Raw genomic sequence first — 14564 nt, forward strand, 5'->3', positions numbered from 1 at the left:
TGGCATTTTCGTTTTCGCTCTCCGCATGTAGCTACTCTTCGTTTCTACCACTCGAGAGGCTCGGTCTTCTCCTCTCCACGATTCGTCTTGGGTACAGGAGCTGCCTCAACCTTTACAGGCCCTGTCCTGTGCTTAGCAAGGTAGCCGGAGCCGTCTAACCACGGTGTCTCCTCAGATCGTCGCGCCTCAAACTTGGCGATCTTGTCATTGTCTTGCATGGTAAGACCAATGTCATCGAGACCATTGAGCAAGCAGTGTCGGCGGAACTCCTCCACTTCGAAGCTTGTGATCTCGTTTCCATCAGCATCCTTGATCACATTGTTCTCAAGGTCTACTTCGATCTCCTTGCCGGCGCCAGCCTCATCGAAGAGCTTCTGCAAGATCTTCTGATCGGTGATCCTGATTGGCAGCATACCGTTCTTGAAGCAATTGTTGAAGAAGATGTCACCAAATGAGCTGGCGATGACACATTTGATGCCAAAGTCGAGAAGAGCCCAAGGCGCGTGTTCTCTTGAAGAGCCACAGCCGAAGTTAGGACCGCTCACCACAAGGGTCTTGGCATTTGTCCACGGTTCTTGGTTGAGCACGAAGTCTTTGTTCAATGAACCGTCCTCATTGAATCGGAATGCATAGAAGAGACCAGCGGAGAGACCTGAGCGCTTGATCGTCTTCAAGAATTGTTTCGGAATGATCGCGTCGGTGTCGACGTTACTGCGGTCCATAGGCGCTGCGAGACCCTTGAGCTGCTTGAATGGTGGCATACCCGGCGAGCCTGAAGCAGACTTTTGCACGTCACTTGGTGATGCTGTGATATCTTGGTTTTGAGGGAGGTCCAAGATCTTGTCGAGGTCGACGTCTGACTCAGGATCCTCCGAATGAGCCTCGACGTTTGTGGGTGCAATCTTGGCTTGAGGAAGAGCCTGCTCGTAGCCCTCGAGATGCCTGACATCTGCGAGCTTGCCAGCGAGAGCCGCTGCAGCGGCCATTGCTGGTGACATCAGATGTGTGCGACCGCCAGCACCCTGGCGGCCCTCGAAGTTTCGGTTGCTTGTGCTGGCACAGCGTTCGCCAGGAGAGAGAATATCTGGGTTCATACCCAAGCACATGGAGCAGCCTGCTTCACGCCACTCGAAACCAGCGTCGGTGAAGATCTTGTCCAATCCTTCAGACTCGGCTCTTTGCTTAACGAGACCGGACCCAGGCACGATCATTGCACGCTTCAAATTCGATGCGATCTTCTTGCCTTTTACAATGTGGGCTGCGATTCGCAAATCCTCAATGCGAGAGTTTGTGCAAGATCCAATGAAGACCTTGTCGATGACCACATCGGTCATAGGAGTTCCAGCTGTGAGTCCCATGTACTTCAGAGCCCGCTCACAGGCCGACTTCTTGTCCTTGTCGTCAAAGTCATCTGGGCCTGGGACCTTGCCGGTGATCGGCACCACGTCTTGAGGTGAAGTGCCCCACGAGACAGTAGGTGCGATGTCCTTCGCATCAATAGTAACCACGGCATCCCATTTCGCGTCAGGGTCGCTCTTGAGGTTCTCCCAGTATTTAATGGCCCTCTTCCATTCTGGGGAATCGTATTTGGGCGCCAATGGCTTGCCCTTGATGTATTCGTAAGTGATCTCGTCCGGCGCGACCAGGCCAGCACGTGCTCCACCCTCGATCGACATGTTGCACATGCTCATTCTGGCCTCCATACTCAAGCTGCGAATGGCGGAACCGCAGAATTCCATGACGTGCCCGGTACCTCCAGCTGTGCCAATGATACCGATTACGTGTAATACAATATCCTTGCTGCTGACTCCAGGGGCAAGCTCTCCGTTCACTTCGATCTTCATGTTCTTGCTTCGTTTCGTCATGAGGGTTTGTGTTGCCAATACATGCTCCACCTCACTGGTACCAATACCAAAGGCAAGACCACCAAAGGCGCCATGTGTACTCGTATGCGAGTCACCGCAGACGACTGTGGTACCAGGCAGGGTGAAGCCCTGTTCTGGCCCGATAACGTGGACAATGCCTTGCCTCTTATCACCAAGACCGAAGTACGTCAGGTTGAAGTCCTTAACGTTCTGCTCGAGGGTCTCGCATTGTAATCTGCTGTCATCCTCTTTGACAAAGTCACTGATGTTCTTGAAACCTTTTCGTGAGGTAGTGGGAACGTTGTGGTCGGTGGTTGCAAGGGTGTTGTCAGGTCTTCGGACCTTTCGGCCAGCATTCTTCAAGCCTTCGAACGCTTGAGGGGAAGTGACTTCGTGCACGAGGTGGCGGTCGATGTAGAGGAGGACGGTGCCATCTGGCTTCTCGTCGACCTAGAAGTCCCCGTCAGCACGACACGAACTCCCCGCTCTCTGGCAATGGCTTACAATGTGTTGCTCGAAGACCTTGTCGTAGAGGGTCGACGGCCCTTTCACCACGCCTGGCATTCTGGTGGTGTGTGCTCGAACTAAAGGTTGGAAATGGTGTCGTGACCGCGGCGGAGAGTATTCGTGGGTCAATGTCAGACAGGAGGTATTTATGGTGTCGGGGAGTCAGAAACAAGCAGAAGCAATGAGCGGTACCCTTGCCTCACGCCCGCAGCGTCAATGTATAGCAAAGTATTCAAGAGCAGGTGGGCTGCGATATCGGCGTCTCATGGTCAGCCAGCTTTCTGCTCAACATCATTGGCCACACGCGGATCGAGCAACCAGCATCCGCCGACGCCGTTAATGAGCCGCCACCGCCCATCTTTGCAGAAGTCCGTCCCGGCGGCGGTCCTGAGTCCTGCACCCCTCCGAATACCGGAGTGCGATGCCATGGCTCGAGATCGGAGGCAGCGGGGCACAGTTTGCAGGTCTTTGAAATGCTTGGGACTCCCCGAATGCTTCCAGCACTCGAGACTTGAAATTCCAACCGCGCGACGATGCTCAGAGGAGAGTACAGAGCGCAAGCCATCAAGTCGCTCTTGGTCAAATCGGACAGCCGAATATGAGAAAGCAAGATGCCGCTTAACAAGAGGCATCCCTACGCACGCCCAGCGGTCGCACGCGGGGAACGGCGTGCTTCCTCATGACGAAGAGTCGAAGCCGAAGCGCGTGATGCAAATAAGACTTGACGCGACAAACGAGAGCAGCTGGTTCCTGCATCAAGAGGTAGGATTGTACATGGCGACGTCTGTTGTGTAGCTGCACACAAATCGCATCGGCAAGTCCAAGTCCAAGTTTGTTTGTGGTGACGCGACCAGCCACCGGCGACACCGGCGTCAGCAGGCAGCCAGGACACCATCATACACAAGCTCAAGCTTGGAGCATTCATCTCACCTGCACCCTTATTAGCCAGACCACTCCACAATGAAGCTCTCGTCGGTATTCCTTGCAGCATCGTCTGCGTCGGCCATCTCGGTTCCATCGTTCGCCGACCTCTACAATGGTCTGCAACAGCAGACGCCCTTCGCATCTGGCGAAAAGTACCTGATCGAACTATCGCCATCCGAACGTCGATGGGTGTCCGAGGATGAGAAGTGGCAGTTACGCCGTGAGGGTGTGCGCTTCTTCGATGTTACAGACCACCAAGACCTCGATGTCTCTACATTCGCGAGCAAGAAGAAGGTCACCTTCCCAGATAAGATCGCCCAGAACGAGACCGTGTCGGAACTTCTCAAGAGTTTGGATCAGAAGAAGATGCGCAAGCATTTGGAGAGATTCACAGGCTTCCACACACGATACTACAAGAGCGACTATGGCCGACAGTCGTCCGAGTGGCTATTTGACCAAGTGAACCAGACCTTGACAGATGCTGGCGTGGGAGTCGTGCAGTTCTTCAAGCACCCGTGGGGGCAAAACAGCATCATCGCCACACTTCCAGGCAAGAGCGAGAAGACTGTCGTCATTGGCGCACATCAGGACAGCATCAACCTGTTCCTGCCATCTATACTCGCAGCGCCCGGCGCGGATGATGATGGCTCTGGTACCGTCACTATTCTGGAAGCCCTCCGCGTGCTCGTCCAGGATCCCAAAATCGCACACGGCAAGGCCGAGAACACTGTCGAGTTCCACTGGTACAGCGCGGAGGAGGGTGGTCTGCTTGGCTCGCAAGCGATCTTCAGCTCGTACGAAAAGCAAGGTCGAGATGTCAAGGCCATGCTGCAGCAAGACATGACCGGATACACGCATGGCACTAAGGAAGCTGGCGAACCCGAATCTGTTGGCGTTATTACCGATTACGTCGACCCTGGCCTGACTGAGTTCATCAAGAAAGTCGTGACCGAGTACTGCACGATTCCGTATGTGGAGACTGCTTGCGGGTGAGTTGATGTTGATCTTGCTCCTATGGTATGCGCTAACAGATTGCCAGCTACGCGTGCTCCGATCATGCTAGCGCCAGCAAGGCTGGCTACCCCAGCGCCTTCGTCATCGAGTCGGATTTCAAGTACAGTGACAAGAAGATTCACACCACTGAGGACAAGATTGAGTACCTTGACTTTGATCACATGCTGCAACATGCTAGATTGACCCTTGGGCTGGCCTACGAGCTAGCCTTTGCCTCCTTCGATTAGATGATGGCCAGATAAAAATAGCAAGATTCGGAAGTTCTGAGAAGCATCTCCTGCTGCTCTGATGAATCTGGACAGGCGCGTATAGTGAGCCAAATTAACGGGGTTCTCCGCACAACAGCGATGATCAACCCGGGGCGCCGATGTTATTGAGAGCGGGCTGTAGACTCCTGCAAGGGCTGAATGACCTGTCAATCGTGGACAGCACGTGCTTTGCGCGTGTTCTCCGCATTCCTCTGATCGTTCATCTCACATTCCGGCTACCTCATGGCGGCTCGAGGTGCCATCTATTTGTGTCGCGTGTCGCATTAGGGTGATGATGTGAGCTGACAGAACTTTAGAGCCGTTCCCTCCCCAGTCGCCGCGAGTCGGATCGGTCGCACGTCGAGGTTGTCTTTGGCAGCTTCGAGATGCAGCTAGAAGGCCTGTCGTGGGAGGGATCGTCTTTGTGCGCAGTTGTTGAAGTTGCATTGCATTGCATCCACCGCCTCCCCAACCACCCATCTTCTCGTCGGTTGTCGGACGGCAGCGAAAATCTTTCAGGCACGATTGAAAAGAGGGTGGGGTGCTACACGGCGTGATTTGATTCTGCGGGTGCAGCAAGGAGCAGATTTTCGGGTGCATGCAGTCCCTGCTACAGCCACCCGAACTGCGAAGTAGCGAGCGGTCTCGCGTAGATTCACTGTCCAGCATCACGCAACACCCGGCATCATTGTGTCCGCCTCGGAGTCGACAACCGAGGTGATGCGACGAAGCTGGAGAAAGTGGATAACAGCGTCTGGAGATACGTGTTGATCACCGCAGAACTGACATGACGTTCCAGTTGAAGTCGGGTGTTCTTCGTGCAAATGGAGACGCATCACTCGGCAAGCACAATCTGTACGCCGCATTTAGTTCCTTCCCACAGCGAATGCCATCCGTTCCTGCATATTGACCTGCACTAGTGCTCGCATGATGGCTCAAAGTGGCGATACATGGGCAGATGCAGATGCAGGTCGCGCAACAAGATGCTGCCCGCAAGTCGTCGCACAGGAGTCTCAAGGAAATAACCGTTGAACTCTGCCGCTACCACACAGTCACCGTCGCAATATTGCCTCCGACCGTTGCGATCGTGCTGCACGTAGCCGCACGTGGAGGGCAGGCGCAAGGCGAGACACTCGACGTTCGTTTGGAAGGCTTCAACATAAAAAGGACGTGGGCGCAACGCCGTTCACATACCTCCCGACCTCAAGACATTTACGACTCTCGCCAGCCACCACGGACGGCTTGAGCATCACAGGCATTCACTTGACTCGACCAAGCTTTTTGCAAGGCATACAGATAGAAGGCCGCCACTTCTACTCTGTCGATCTGATCCAAACTTTCGTTTCACAAGCCGCGACGACTTCTCCACAGCCATGCTGCTCTTCGCACTCTTTGCCCTGCTTGCAGCTTACGCCTATGCACTTCCGCAAGAAGCGACATGCGCCACCATCACTCGACAGATCATTGTGCCCACGAGGACTGCGACGTACCTGTCCACCGATGTCGTGACGGTTTACCCAACTACTATCAAGGACCTGGGCATTTTCACCTTGATCACGACTCTCTCCGACACGACCACGATTCAGACATTGACTAGCACGACAACCACGTGCACGGCGACTGGCGTTGTGTAAGCCGTCCAACCTCACCCTCACTTGAACAGCTGCTAACGCATCGCAGTTCGGCTCCGATTTCGACAAGAACTATCTATGGAAAATCAAACTTTGTCAGGAAGCGCGAGCTTGGTCTCAACCCCAGACAAGAAGCTGTCTGCACGAAGACAATCACGTCCTACACCACATATGGCCAGACGTACACCTATGTCCCAGCTGGCAAGACTAGCACTTTCACTGCTCACACGGCTTTCAGCCAAGGCACCGTGACCAGTATCAAGACCGGCGGCAAGGCATATGCCATTGCAACTGCATTTGCCGAGCAGCCTACCACTTGCGGAAGCGAAACCATCACCCAGAAGGGCCAAACAGCAACTGTGACCCTAGACCCGAAGTGCTCTCCAACGGCCATGGTCAGCGCGTATGCAGGCTACGGCATTCAGCGTCTGGACAACACACCATCTGCTGGTGCGACCTGGAAGACTAACACGACCGATGCCTCGCAATGCTGTCAGCTGTGCGCCACCTCTTGGCAATGCGCCGTCTCTGCTTGGGACATTCGCACCGGCGAGTGTAGGCTGGAATTTCCAGTCCAATGGAACACTGGAGAGCTGAACTGCGGCACCGGTGTCTTCGCGTGGTACGATGTTGGTCCTTCAACCCCCATGGAACCGGGCACAGGATGGTTCCTGGCAGAGCTTTGCGGCAAAGCGACGTACGGTAACACGAAACCTGATGATGGCACGTAAGGGCGTGTCATGATGCTTCAATTCGACAGGTCGCGATGAGAACAGCGAAAGGGAGGATGTCACTGTGACACAGTGCCAGCGAAGCGGTGAAAAGCGAACATGAACGACGAGCTGATATGTACAAGCCTCATCAGCAACAGATGTATATAATGTATGACTTAATGAGTAATGGCGCAAGGATGGACAACATACGAGGCAATGACAGCACATTGAAAAGACGAGAACAGTTCATCTCTTCGAAGAATGGTTCTTTCAGCGCGATTGCATCCGGATGTGTTAGCCGAACTGATGGTTTTACAGGCATCTTCCTGCTTCGCCCTCGTGGATGGGCCCGAATTACTGGCGTACGAGAGCCCAAAGACAAGCGTACCTTGGCAGCTATAGAGAGCGTACGCTGCAAATTTGCTAAATCTGTTCGCAGATCCAGCGGCAGTTTTGTCGCACACTGTGCAAAGCTGACTTGGCCAATAGCCTGGACGCCTTCAGCGAACGTGTTGCGCCAGGATCGTCGGACCAAACGCGCGAAGCTCTGCTCCTCGTGCTTAGCAGAATCCCGCAATTTCAGCCCACTGGTGACTACACGAGTCGGCCACAGAACATAGCTTTTCTGCGCTGTCGTGCGGCCATCATGCCCATGGAGAAAGTGTTGTTGCTTCTATTCCGGTTTGACCACGTTGGCGGGAGACTGCCTTGATTTGACACGGGTTCTGCACGATGCGGTCACGCCACAGTCGTGCCGGTACGACGGGAGCCAAAGTCTCGAACATCACCGCCCATCGCGGAGAACCATCAAACAAAGCAAATGCATCAATCTTTCGCCAATGAGAAGGGAAAATCTGCTGTATACATACCCAGGATGAAGTGTTGGTTCTCTCCTGCCCTAGGGCTACATGTGCTGTCGCGCAATGTTTCGGCTTACGAACAGCCCCGGCTCGGTTGGTCGCTAGGGGGAAGAAGAAACGAAACGCCTCTCGCGCTTCGCGAGAATTTTGGCTTCTGCAGATCTGGCACAGTGTGTTGGCACGCGGGCTTGTGCCAAACAAGAAACAAGGACAAGCCATGCTACGCGCCTTGGTGTCCGTCACTCTGCAGGTAGGATAGCAGATTTCCGAGGCGGATATCTCTCACTTGCGATTGCTCTTTCTCTACTTACTTTCCAGCAACTACCTCTCGTATTGCTGTCTCAAACTGAGGAAAGAAGAAACGAACTAATACCCGCAGTTGCGCACAGAGCATTGGATCTCGCATCGACGTCGGGTAAATCACTCAGCTCACCACCCATAGCTCCTATTTGCCTTTCACCACGCCTGTGCACCGGTACAGCCTCACAGTGACCGGTTCTGGTCCTATAAAGCTGTCCTGCTCCACTCGTTTCCACACCGGCGGTGAGCTGTGCGAGCCCGCGAGCTTCACGCCTTGTGACGCTCCAGTCACGCCCGACAAAGCAGCAATCGACGCGTCGGACGCGATCCAACCAAATCTACAAAGCGTAACAACTCTCCGGAACTCTCTCTACTACCAACTCTATGACAAGTCGGCCCAAACCCGCTCACACCACCATGTCCTCCCGGGGACCCCATCGCAATATTAGCTGGAATCACCATCGCGCCAGACACTTCAAACGGAAAGATATTCGACCTGACGAGGTCGACAATCAAGGCGCTGGTACAGGCTCGGGCGACGCAGCACATGATGAGAAGAATGTTGGACAAGGAAGAGGCAATGGGTACAGTCAAGTTCCCATGGTGGACTCACATGGCCACAGAGTCAATCATGCCGGACACAGAGTGACGCCTGGGATTCAACCTGATGGCGAGAGTGGAAGAAGTTGGTTCCACCCTTGGCACTTCTTCAAGATCATCTGGACGAGTTCGTGTACGGCGAGTAAGTGGACGAATATCTTGTGGCCGTGGACGATTGCTGCAATGGTGTTGTGGTTCACTCATGGTCCCCCGTTGTGGATCTTCATCACGGCCTTTATTGGCATGATTCCTGCTGCGAACTTGGTGGGATTTGCTGGACAGGAAGTTGCGAGGAAGATTCCAAAGGTTGCTGGTGTTTTGTTGGAGACGACGTTTGGCAGTGTTGTGGAGATTATCTTGTTCATGGTCTTGCTCGTGCAAGGACGTGAGGAGAATGTTCCTGTCATTCGAGCTGCGATTCTGGGATCGATTCTGGCGAATTTGTTGATGTGTCTTGGTAAGTTCTAACAAGGAACATTTGTACTGCTTACATCTGCTGATGACGAAAAGGACTCTGCTTCTTCGTCGGCGGCATCTTCCACCCCCAGCAAACCTTCCATGAAGCCATCTCGGAAGTCGGATCGAACCTCATGCTCGTTGCTGGATTCGGTCTCGTCATCCCAACAGTCTACTACAGCTCCTTGACGAATCGTCCCGCAATCTTGGACGAAGTCACCTACAATACAACCAAGCTTTCGCGCGCAACGGCTATCATCTTGCTGATCGCCTTCTGCATTTACGTCTGGTTCCAGGCTCGTAGCCACCACGGACTGTACGAAGATATTCTTGAAGCTGATGAGGAACGCGACCATGACCGGCATAAGGACCTGGCCAAGCCGAAGCTGACCCTCACCGAGAGTATCATTGCGCTGATCATTGCGCTCACCTTTGTCAGTTTCATGGCTGTGTTCCTGGTCAAGGAAATTCACTACATGGTCGAGGAGCGTGGGATACCGGACGCCTTTATCGGTCTGATCATGGTACCACTTGTCGAAAAGGCAGCAGAACACATCACGGCCATCGACGAAGCATACGACAACCAGATGAACTTTGCTCTCAGCCACGTCCTAGGCGCCAGTATTCAGACTGCACTTCTCAATGCCCCACTGGTCATTCTGGTTGCCTGGGGTATTGGTGTGCAAAACATGGCTTTGAACTTTGAGCAGTATGACGCTATTGTCCTCATTATTGCCATCATCGTTGTCGGCAATTTCCTGAGAGACGAGAAGAGTGACTATCTGGAAGGTGCGCTCTGTGTCATGGTGTATGCGTTGATCGCCATCGGAGCTTGGTACTATCCCAACCCGCAAGAGGGCGGCGCTCCAGCTAGTGGCGGCGGCACGGCCGAGGCTGCAGAGGCTGCACACAGGCTGATGTTCAGTTGAGCGGTGAATGCGGACCTGATGGTGCTTAACGCGCAGAGACCTTCAACTTTCAGACTGGAGGTCAGTCTGACAGAAGTACTTGGGGAGTGGGCAAGCGAGCGACGGTGTTGGAAGGCGTTTTTTTTTTTTGCCCCTCGAGGCCTGGGTCTTTGCTTACTTCGACTGTCATGTTTTTTACCTCAGCACTTCACATGAATGACAGAGCGAGACTGTATCTAATTCAGGAGTCAAACAGAACTGGAATTCTACTGTCTGAATTGCCACAAGGATAATTTCTCAGCAAGATTTCGAAGCTCTTTACGCGCGGTACTTGGTTACGGCCGCGAAAGATGTACAGTCTTGCAGCCCGTTGACAATTTCTGACTAGAGTGAGCAGGGACGCGGTAGGTGCCATGTTGTGCTCAGGACCCAAGGCGGCAATGTTTTGATAGGAAGGCAGCAATCTACTATTTCCGAAGTCTCCAGTCTTGGCTGTGTTGGTTCCGATCTTGCTGTCGTCAGTGGGCTTGGTCCCGTGAGTACCAGGAGGCGAGCGATTCAGACATGTGATGAAGTGTGCAAGGCAGCAGTGCGCTCAGTGGCCTCGCAGCAGTGTGAAGTTCAAACAGCGGTGAACGACCGAGGAAAGACCGTATCGTGGAATGGGGTGCTCGAGCAATACTCTCTCGAGCTGAGTAGTGCTCGCAAGCGAAGGCCTTGAATTGTTAGTCAGCACTGTTCGCCGCCCGTTGCGACGATGATACAGTAGCCCAATTGTCGGGACTGAAAATGTGGGTTTCTGGTTCTGTTGAATCCCGCGAGATTCTGACTTCAGCCACAGTTGGTTGTATGTAGCGGATCGCCTTCGCAGGTATGGCAAAGCTGAGGGGCAGGGATGGGATTCCTGCTGTGTCGGGGAAATAGACATTGGGTGTTCTTGGTATCGGAGTCGAGTCACAAACCTGGGAAGAGTCTCGCTTGGATAGATAGATGGTATGGGAGTGGTGCAGGACAGCGTCGACCTCGGCGATTTTCCGCCGTGCTTGGGGGAGAGAATGAATGTGCAGTTCTAATTCGGGACCGCGCAACCACTTTGACGAGAGGGAGAGACGGGGCGTGGGAGTGTATCGCTTCGAGTGTGGCTAGAGAAGGATCAAATAGCAGTCACCAGCCTCACAGCACGATGATGGACGGCAGATGTCAGCTCTTGCCATGCTGCAGTTTGGCAGTAGTTCGTGCAGGAACGATGTGAGGCCTTGGAGCCTCGGAGGGAAATTGATGCCTGTCGGACATTATCGTGGCGTACACACGTGCTTTGCATGAACTGAATCCTTCGCACAGGAGGGTGCTCATGGTGATGGCAAGAATCTTGAGTGTTTAGCGAGAAAGAGGTGTGGTATGCCAACAAGCCGTGCGCTGCAAGCTTGGTTTCGCGAGCCGCCAGCAAGATGGGAGCAGGGGAGGGGACTTGGCGGCTTGCGGGCGAGAATAGGACACGGAGAACAGATTGCGCACGGAGAGGCAACGGGCTCTGTGAGTGTGTCGCTGATCAATCTGTGTTGCTGCTCGACGCCGTGGTCGTGGTGTGTTGTGTTGTGCGGCAAAGCGGGAGATCAGTGAAATGGAGTCGCCGAAGTCCTGAGGCCGCCCACTGCAGGACGGCTCGGCGAAAAAGTGTCCAAGCGTTGGTGTGGCTTGTGGCTTTGCAGACTTCGCCCCGTCGTGATGGCATGAAACACCATCGCACACACTCCCAGCAGCTCGGCCGGGCGTCGACGAAACGGGACACAATCACCCATGCCGCTTACTCGAGACTGTCAACAAGTGGTGGTGCTGGTAATGCAAGCGACTGTTGGTCGACACGCGTCGACGCAGGCCAGTTGCGCGTGGTGTTCGCCGCCGACGACGACGACGGGGCGCCCTCATGCATGGTGAAGCATCACGATGGGAGCGTGCAGAAGCTGTTGGTCCGTGTTTCGCTTCTGCGACAATGCTGCTCCCACGTCTCCCATGTCATTTCTGCTGCTGCTGCGAAGTGGTGCTAGCCGCCATACAAGTCTTCGGGCAGTGCAGTCCCCAAGTGATCCTTCGAAGTGTGCTAATTCCCCCATCGCCGACAGTCTATACGCGAACGCAATCCTTTGACGCTTCGGCGCGCTCTGCACGTCAGACATGCTAGACTGTGGCACTTCTTAAAAGACGGCCCTCTGGGACCTGCATGAGAGCTGCATCTGCACCTCGTGTGTTTGCCTCAAGACAATCGCACAACAAGACACCTCTTTGTCCGGCTCAGCCTGAGAGACAACCAGCACATTACCAAGCCATAACTTTTCTGTGTGCAGTGTTCACTATAAAGCCAAGCCCCCGTCCCTACTGCTGGTTCTGGTCACAAAATCAGCCACCTCACGCAACCACCAAACGGACAGGTAACACCGAGAATCAGAAGATACAAAAGTCGCCCTTCACCCTCCCTACAATCAGCAGCCTATCTCGAACAGACTACATTCACCGGTCCTCAGGCTTTCGAAAAAGATCAATTGGTCACAAGCTATAGCTTCTGCGTCAGAGGACCCTTCACCAACACTAGCACACGCCAAGCCCATTGGCGTCCAGGCACCAACGTCGCTGCATGTGACTGAAGAGACTTGGAGTGGATAAAACTTCTTCTTTCTCTTCACCACACCAACCACTCAAACTACCAAGCCTTCACCATGTGTGTCATTGAGAACAAGACATACGTCTACCAAGACAACCACCGTCAGACCATCCAGAAACAGTACCGTTGCCTCAACGCCCCTGCTGAAGGACTATGCAACAACGTCAGAGAGAGAAACAGCGAGTCCGCGCGCGTTGTTGAGCGTAGACCAACATCGTCGTCGTCAACCAACATCGTCATGGCCGACGGACGCGAATACCGCTACTTCCCCTTGAGCAGAAGATCCAGCAAGCGCTCATCGACTGGTCGGTCTACGGGAAACAGCGGCAGGCAGTCGCCAATCGACAGCCTTGTTTCGTCATCACCACCAAGGCCCATGTCTCGTACTGTTCGACCTCGGGCACCTTCGCCCCCGGCACCTCGACCAGATAGGCGAGTGTCTTTCCATGAGCCAACCGTGAGGCGCGCAGAGATACTGGACGGCACAGCCGTGTATACAGAAGTACCTTCTCTTGCCATGCCGAGAGCTCCAATCAATGAGAGACGCGCCATCGATCGCAAGTCGTCTATCTCGTCTCTGACCAACGAGATTGATGATACCGAGCCGCCTGTTCGTCGCTCGTCGATCAAGAGAGGCCGTCGCCCCAGCGGCCTCAGTCTCGGCCTCGAAACCCCAGCCACTACACCTTCTTCACAGTCCTCTCCTGGCCTTAGTGACCTTCCCAAGATTTATCGTGACCGTCCGTCAGCCGGCACAGCTTCTCCATCTCATCCTTTCAGATCTGGATCCGGCAATTACCGACCATTGGAGGACGCACAGCGCGAGGAAGATGAAAGACAAGCACGACTCATCAGAGATGCTTTGGCAGCTACAGAGCAGCGACAGCATGATCGCTTGTCACGAGAAGTGCGCAACTCAGCTCGCAAGCATTCGGAAGATTTATCACGAGAGTCTTCATCGGAAGCAAAAGCTAAGCACAGACATGCCACAGCTGCGGCTCTGACCGGAGAATCATCCAGGAGCACCAGACAGCAGCAGAGGGAACGCGAGATCGATCGCAGACTAGAGGCGGATTTGGAGCAAGTCAGGCTTGAACGAGAGGCGGCAGCTATGCGAAAGCGTGCAGAGTATCAGCAACAGCAACAGCTACCACCAAGCAGCCCGACATCTGCTCGCACCTACACCTACGTCCCTACTGCGCCGCCTACTACCATTGCGAGACGGCCCATCTCTGCACGCACTATGACAGACACATCATCCCCGACACTTTCGGCAAGAACACCACGCTATGGTCCTGCCATCGTGCATCAGCCCATTCCGCCGCGTAATCCGTTGGCTGAGCAGGGCGAGCGCGTTATCCAGCGAGAACAAGCTCGTGTCAATGACGCCACCAAAAGGATGACGGAGATGCTGGAGAATACTCAGCTGTACGATGAGGGATACGACGACGGCACACAGATAAGCGGAGAATCTGGCGTGCTTTCTAGGTCTGACAGGCGTTACAGGAGGGGAGAACGACGGAATAGGCGTGACAGCTACGCCGAGTAATCTTATCGCAAGGAAAAGGCAGAGCTCATGAGCGTCTTGAGAGCCTGTTTTTGGTGTTGGAAGTGCTGTGTCTTTCACAAACCATAGACTTTAGAGCAGAAGACAGATACACCATCACGCAATATTCACGCTTGGAATGAAATGAAGCAACCAGGGCGTTGGCCCCGCGACCTTTGAGATCCCTCGCGAATACTGTGACTCGCTTGATGCATCTTAGCTGCGCGGCTTCGTGTCTCGGTCCTACATTCACCTTTGGTGTTAAGGTGAAAGCAAGAGACTGCAACAAACTCCCTCAGCACAAGTTCATCTTCATATTCCCCAGAAGCTGGTGCC

The 14564-nt window shown here is 54.1% G+C and overlaps 5 protein-coding genes across 5 annotated transcripts; 4 read left to right on the forward strand and 1 right to left on the reverse strand.

The window, feature by feature from the left end:
• Positions 1 to 44: 44 nt before the first annotated feature.
• On the reverse strand, positions 45 to 2429 carry CKM354_000694800 (3-isopropylmalate dehydratase LEU1; the record flags this gene model as incomplete). Its single annotated transcript, XM_044802283.1, has 2 exons — positions 45 to 2315; positions 2370 to 2429. 2 exons carry the CDS (start codon positions 2427 to 2429, stop codon positions 45 to 47), a joined length of 2331 nt encoding a protein of 776 aa, XP_044658218.1.
• A 903-nt stretch (positions 2430 to 3332) lies between these two features.
• Positions 3333 to 4537, forward strand: CKM354_000694900 (uncharacterized protein; the record flags this gene model as incomplete). Its single annotated transcript, XM_044802284.1, has 2 exons — positions 3333 to 4285; positions 4336 to 4537. 2 exons carry the CDS (start codon positions 3333 to 3335, stop codon positions 4535 to 4537), a joined length of 1155 nt encoding a protein of 384 aa, XP_044658219.1.
• A 1394-nt stretch (positions 4538 to 5931) lies between these two features.
• On the forward strand, positions 5932 to 6920 carry CKM354_000695000 (uncharacterized protein; the record flags this gene model as incomplete). Its single annotated transcript, XM_044802285.1, has 2 exons — positions 5932 to 6188; positions 6239 to 6920. 2 exons carry the CDS (start codon positions 5932 to 5934, stop codon positions 6918 to 6920), a joined length of 939 nt encoding a protein of 312 aa, XP_044658220.1.
• Positions 6921 to 8446: 1526 nt separating this feature from the next.
• CKM354_000695100 (uncharacterized protein) lies at positions 8447 to 10047 on the forward strand (the record flags this gene model as incomplete). Its single annotated transcript, XM_044802286.1, has 2 exons — positions 8447 to 9119; positions 9173 to 10047. 2 exons carry the CDS (start codon positions 8447 to 8449, stop codon positions 10045 to 10047), a joined length of 1548 nt encoding a protein of 515 aa, XP_044658221.1.
• A 2690-nt stretch (positions 10048 to 12737) lies between these two features.
• Positions 12738 to 14231, forward strand: CKM354_000695200 (uncharacterized protein; the record flags this gene model as incomplete). Its single annotated transcript, XM_044802287.1, has 1 exon — positions 12738 to 14231. The coding sequence occupies one exon, from the start codon at positions 12738 to 12740 to the stop codon at positions 14229 to 14231; it is 1494 nt and encodes a 497-aa protein (XP_044658222.1).
• Positions 14232 to 14564: the final 333 nt, after the last annotated feature.

The sequence above is a fragment of the Cercospora kikuchii genome, assembly GCF_019650295.1.
Source record: "Cercospora kikuchii DNA, contig_00004, whole genome shotgun sequence".
In the NCBI taxonomy this organism is placed as follows: domain Eukaryota; kingdom Fungi; phylum Ascomycota; class Dothideomycetes; order Mycosphaerellales; family Mycosphaerellaceae; genus Cercospora; species Cercospora kikuchii.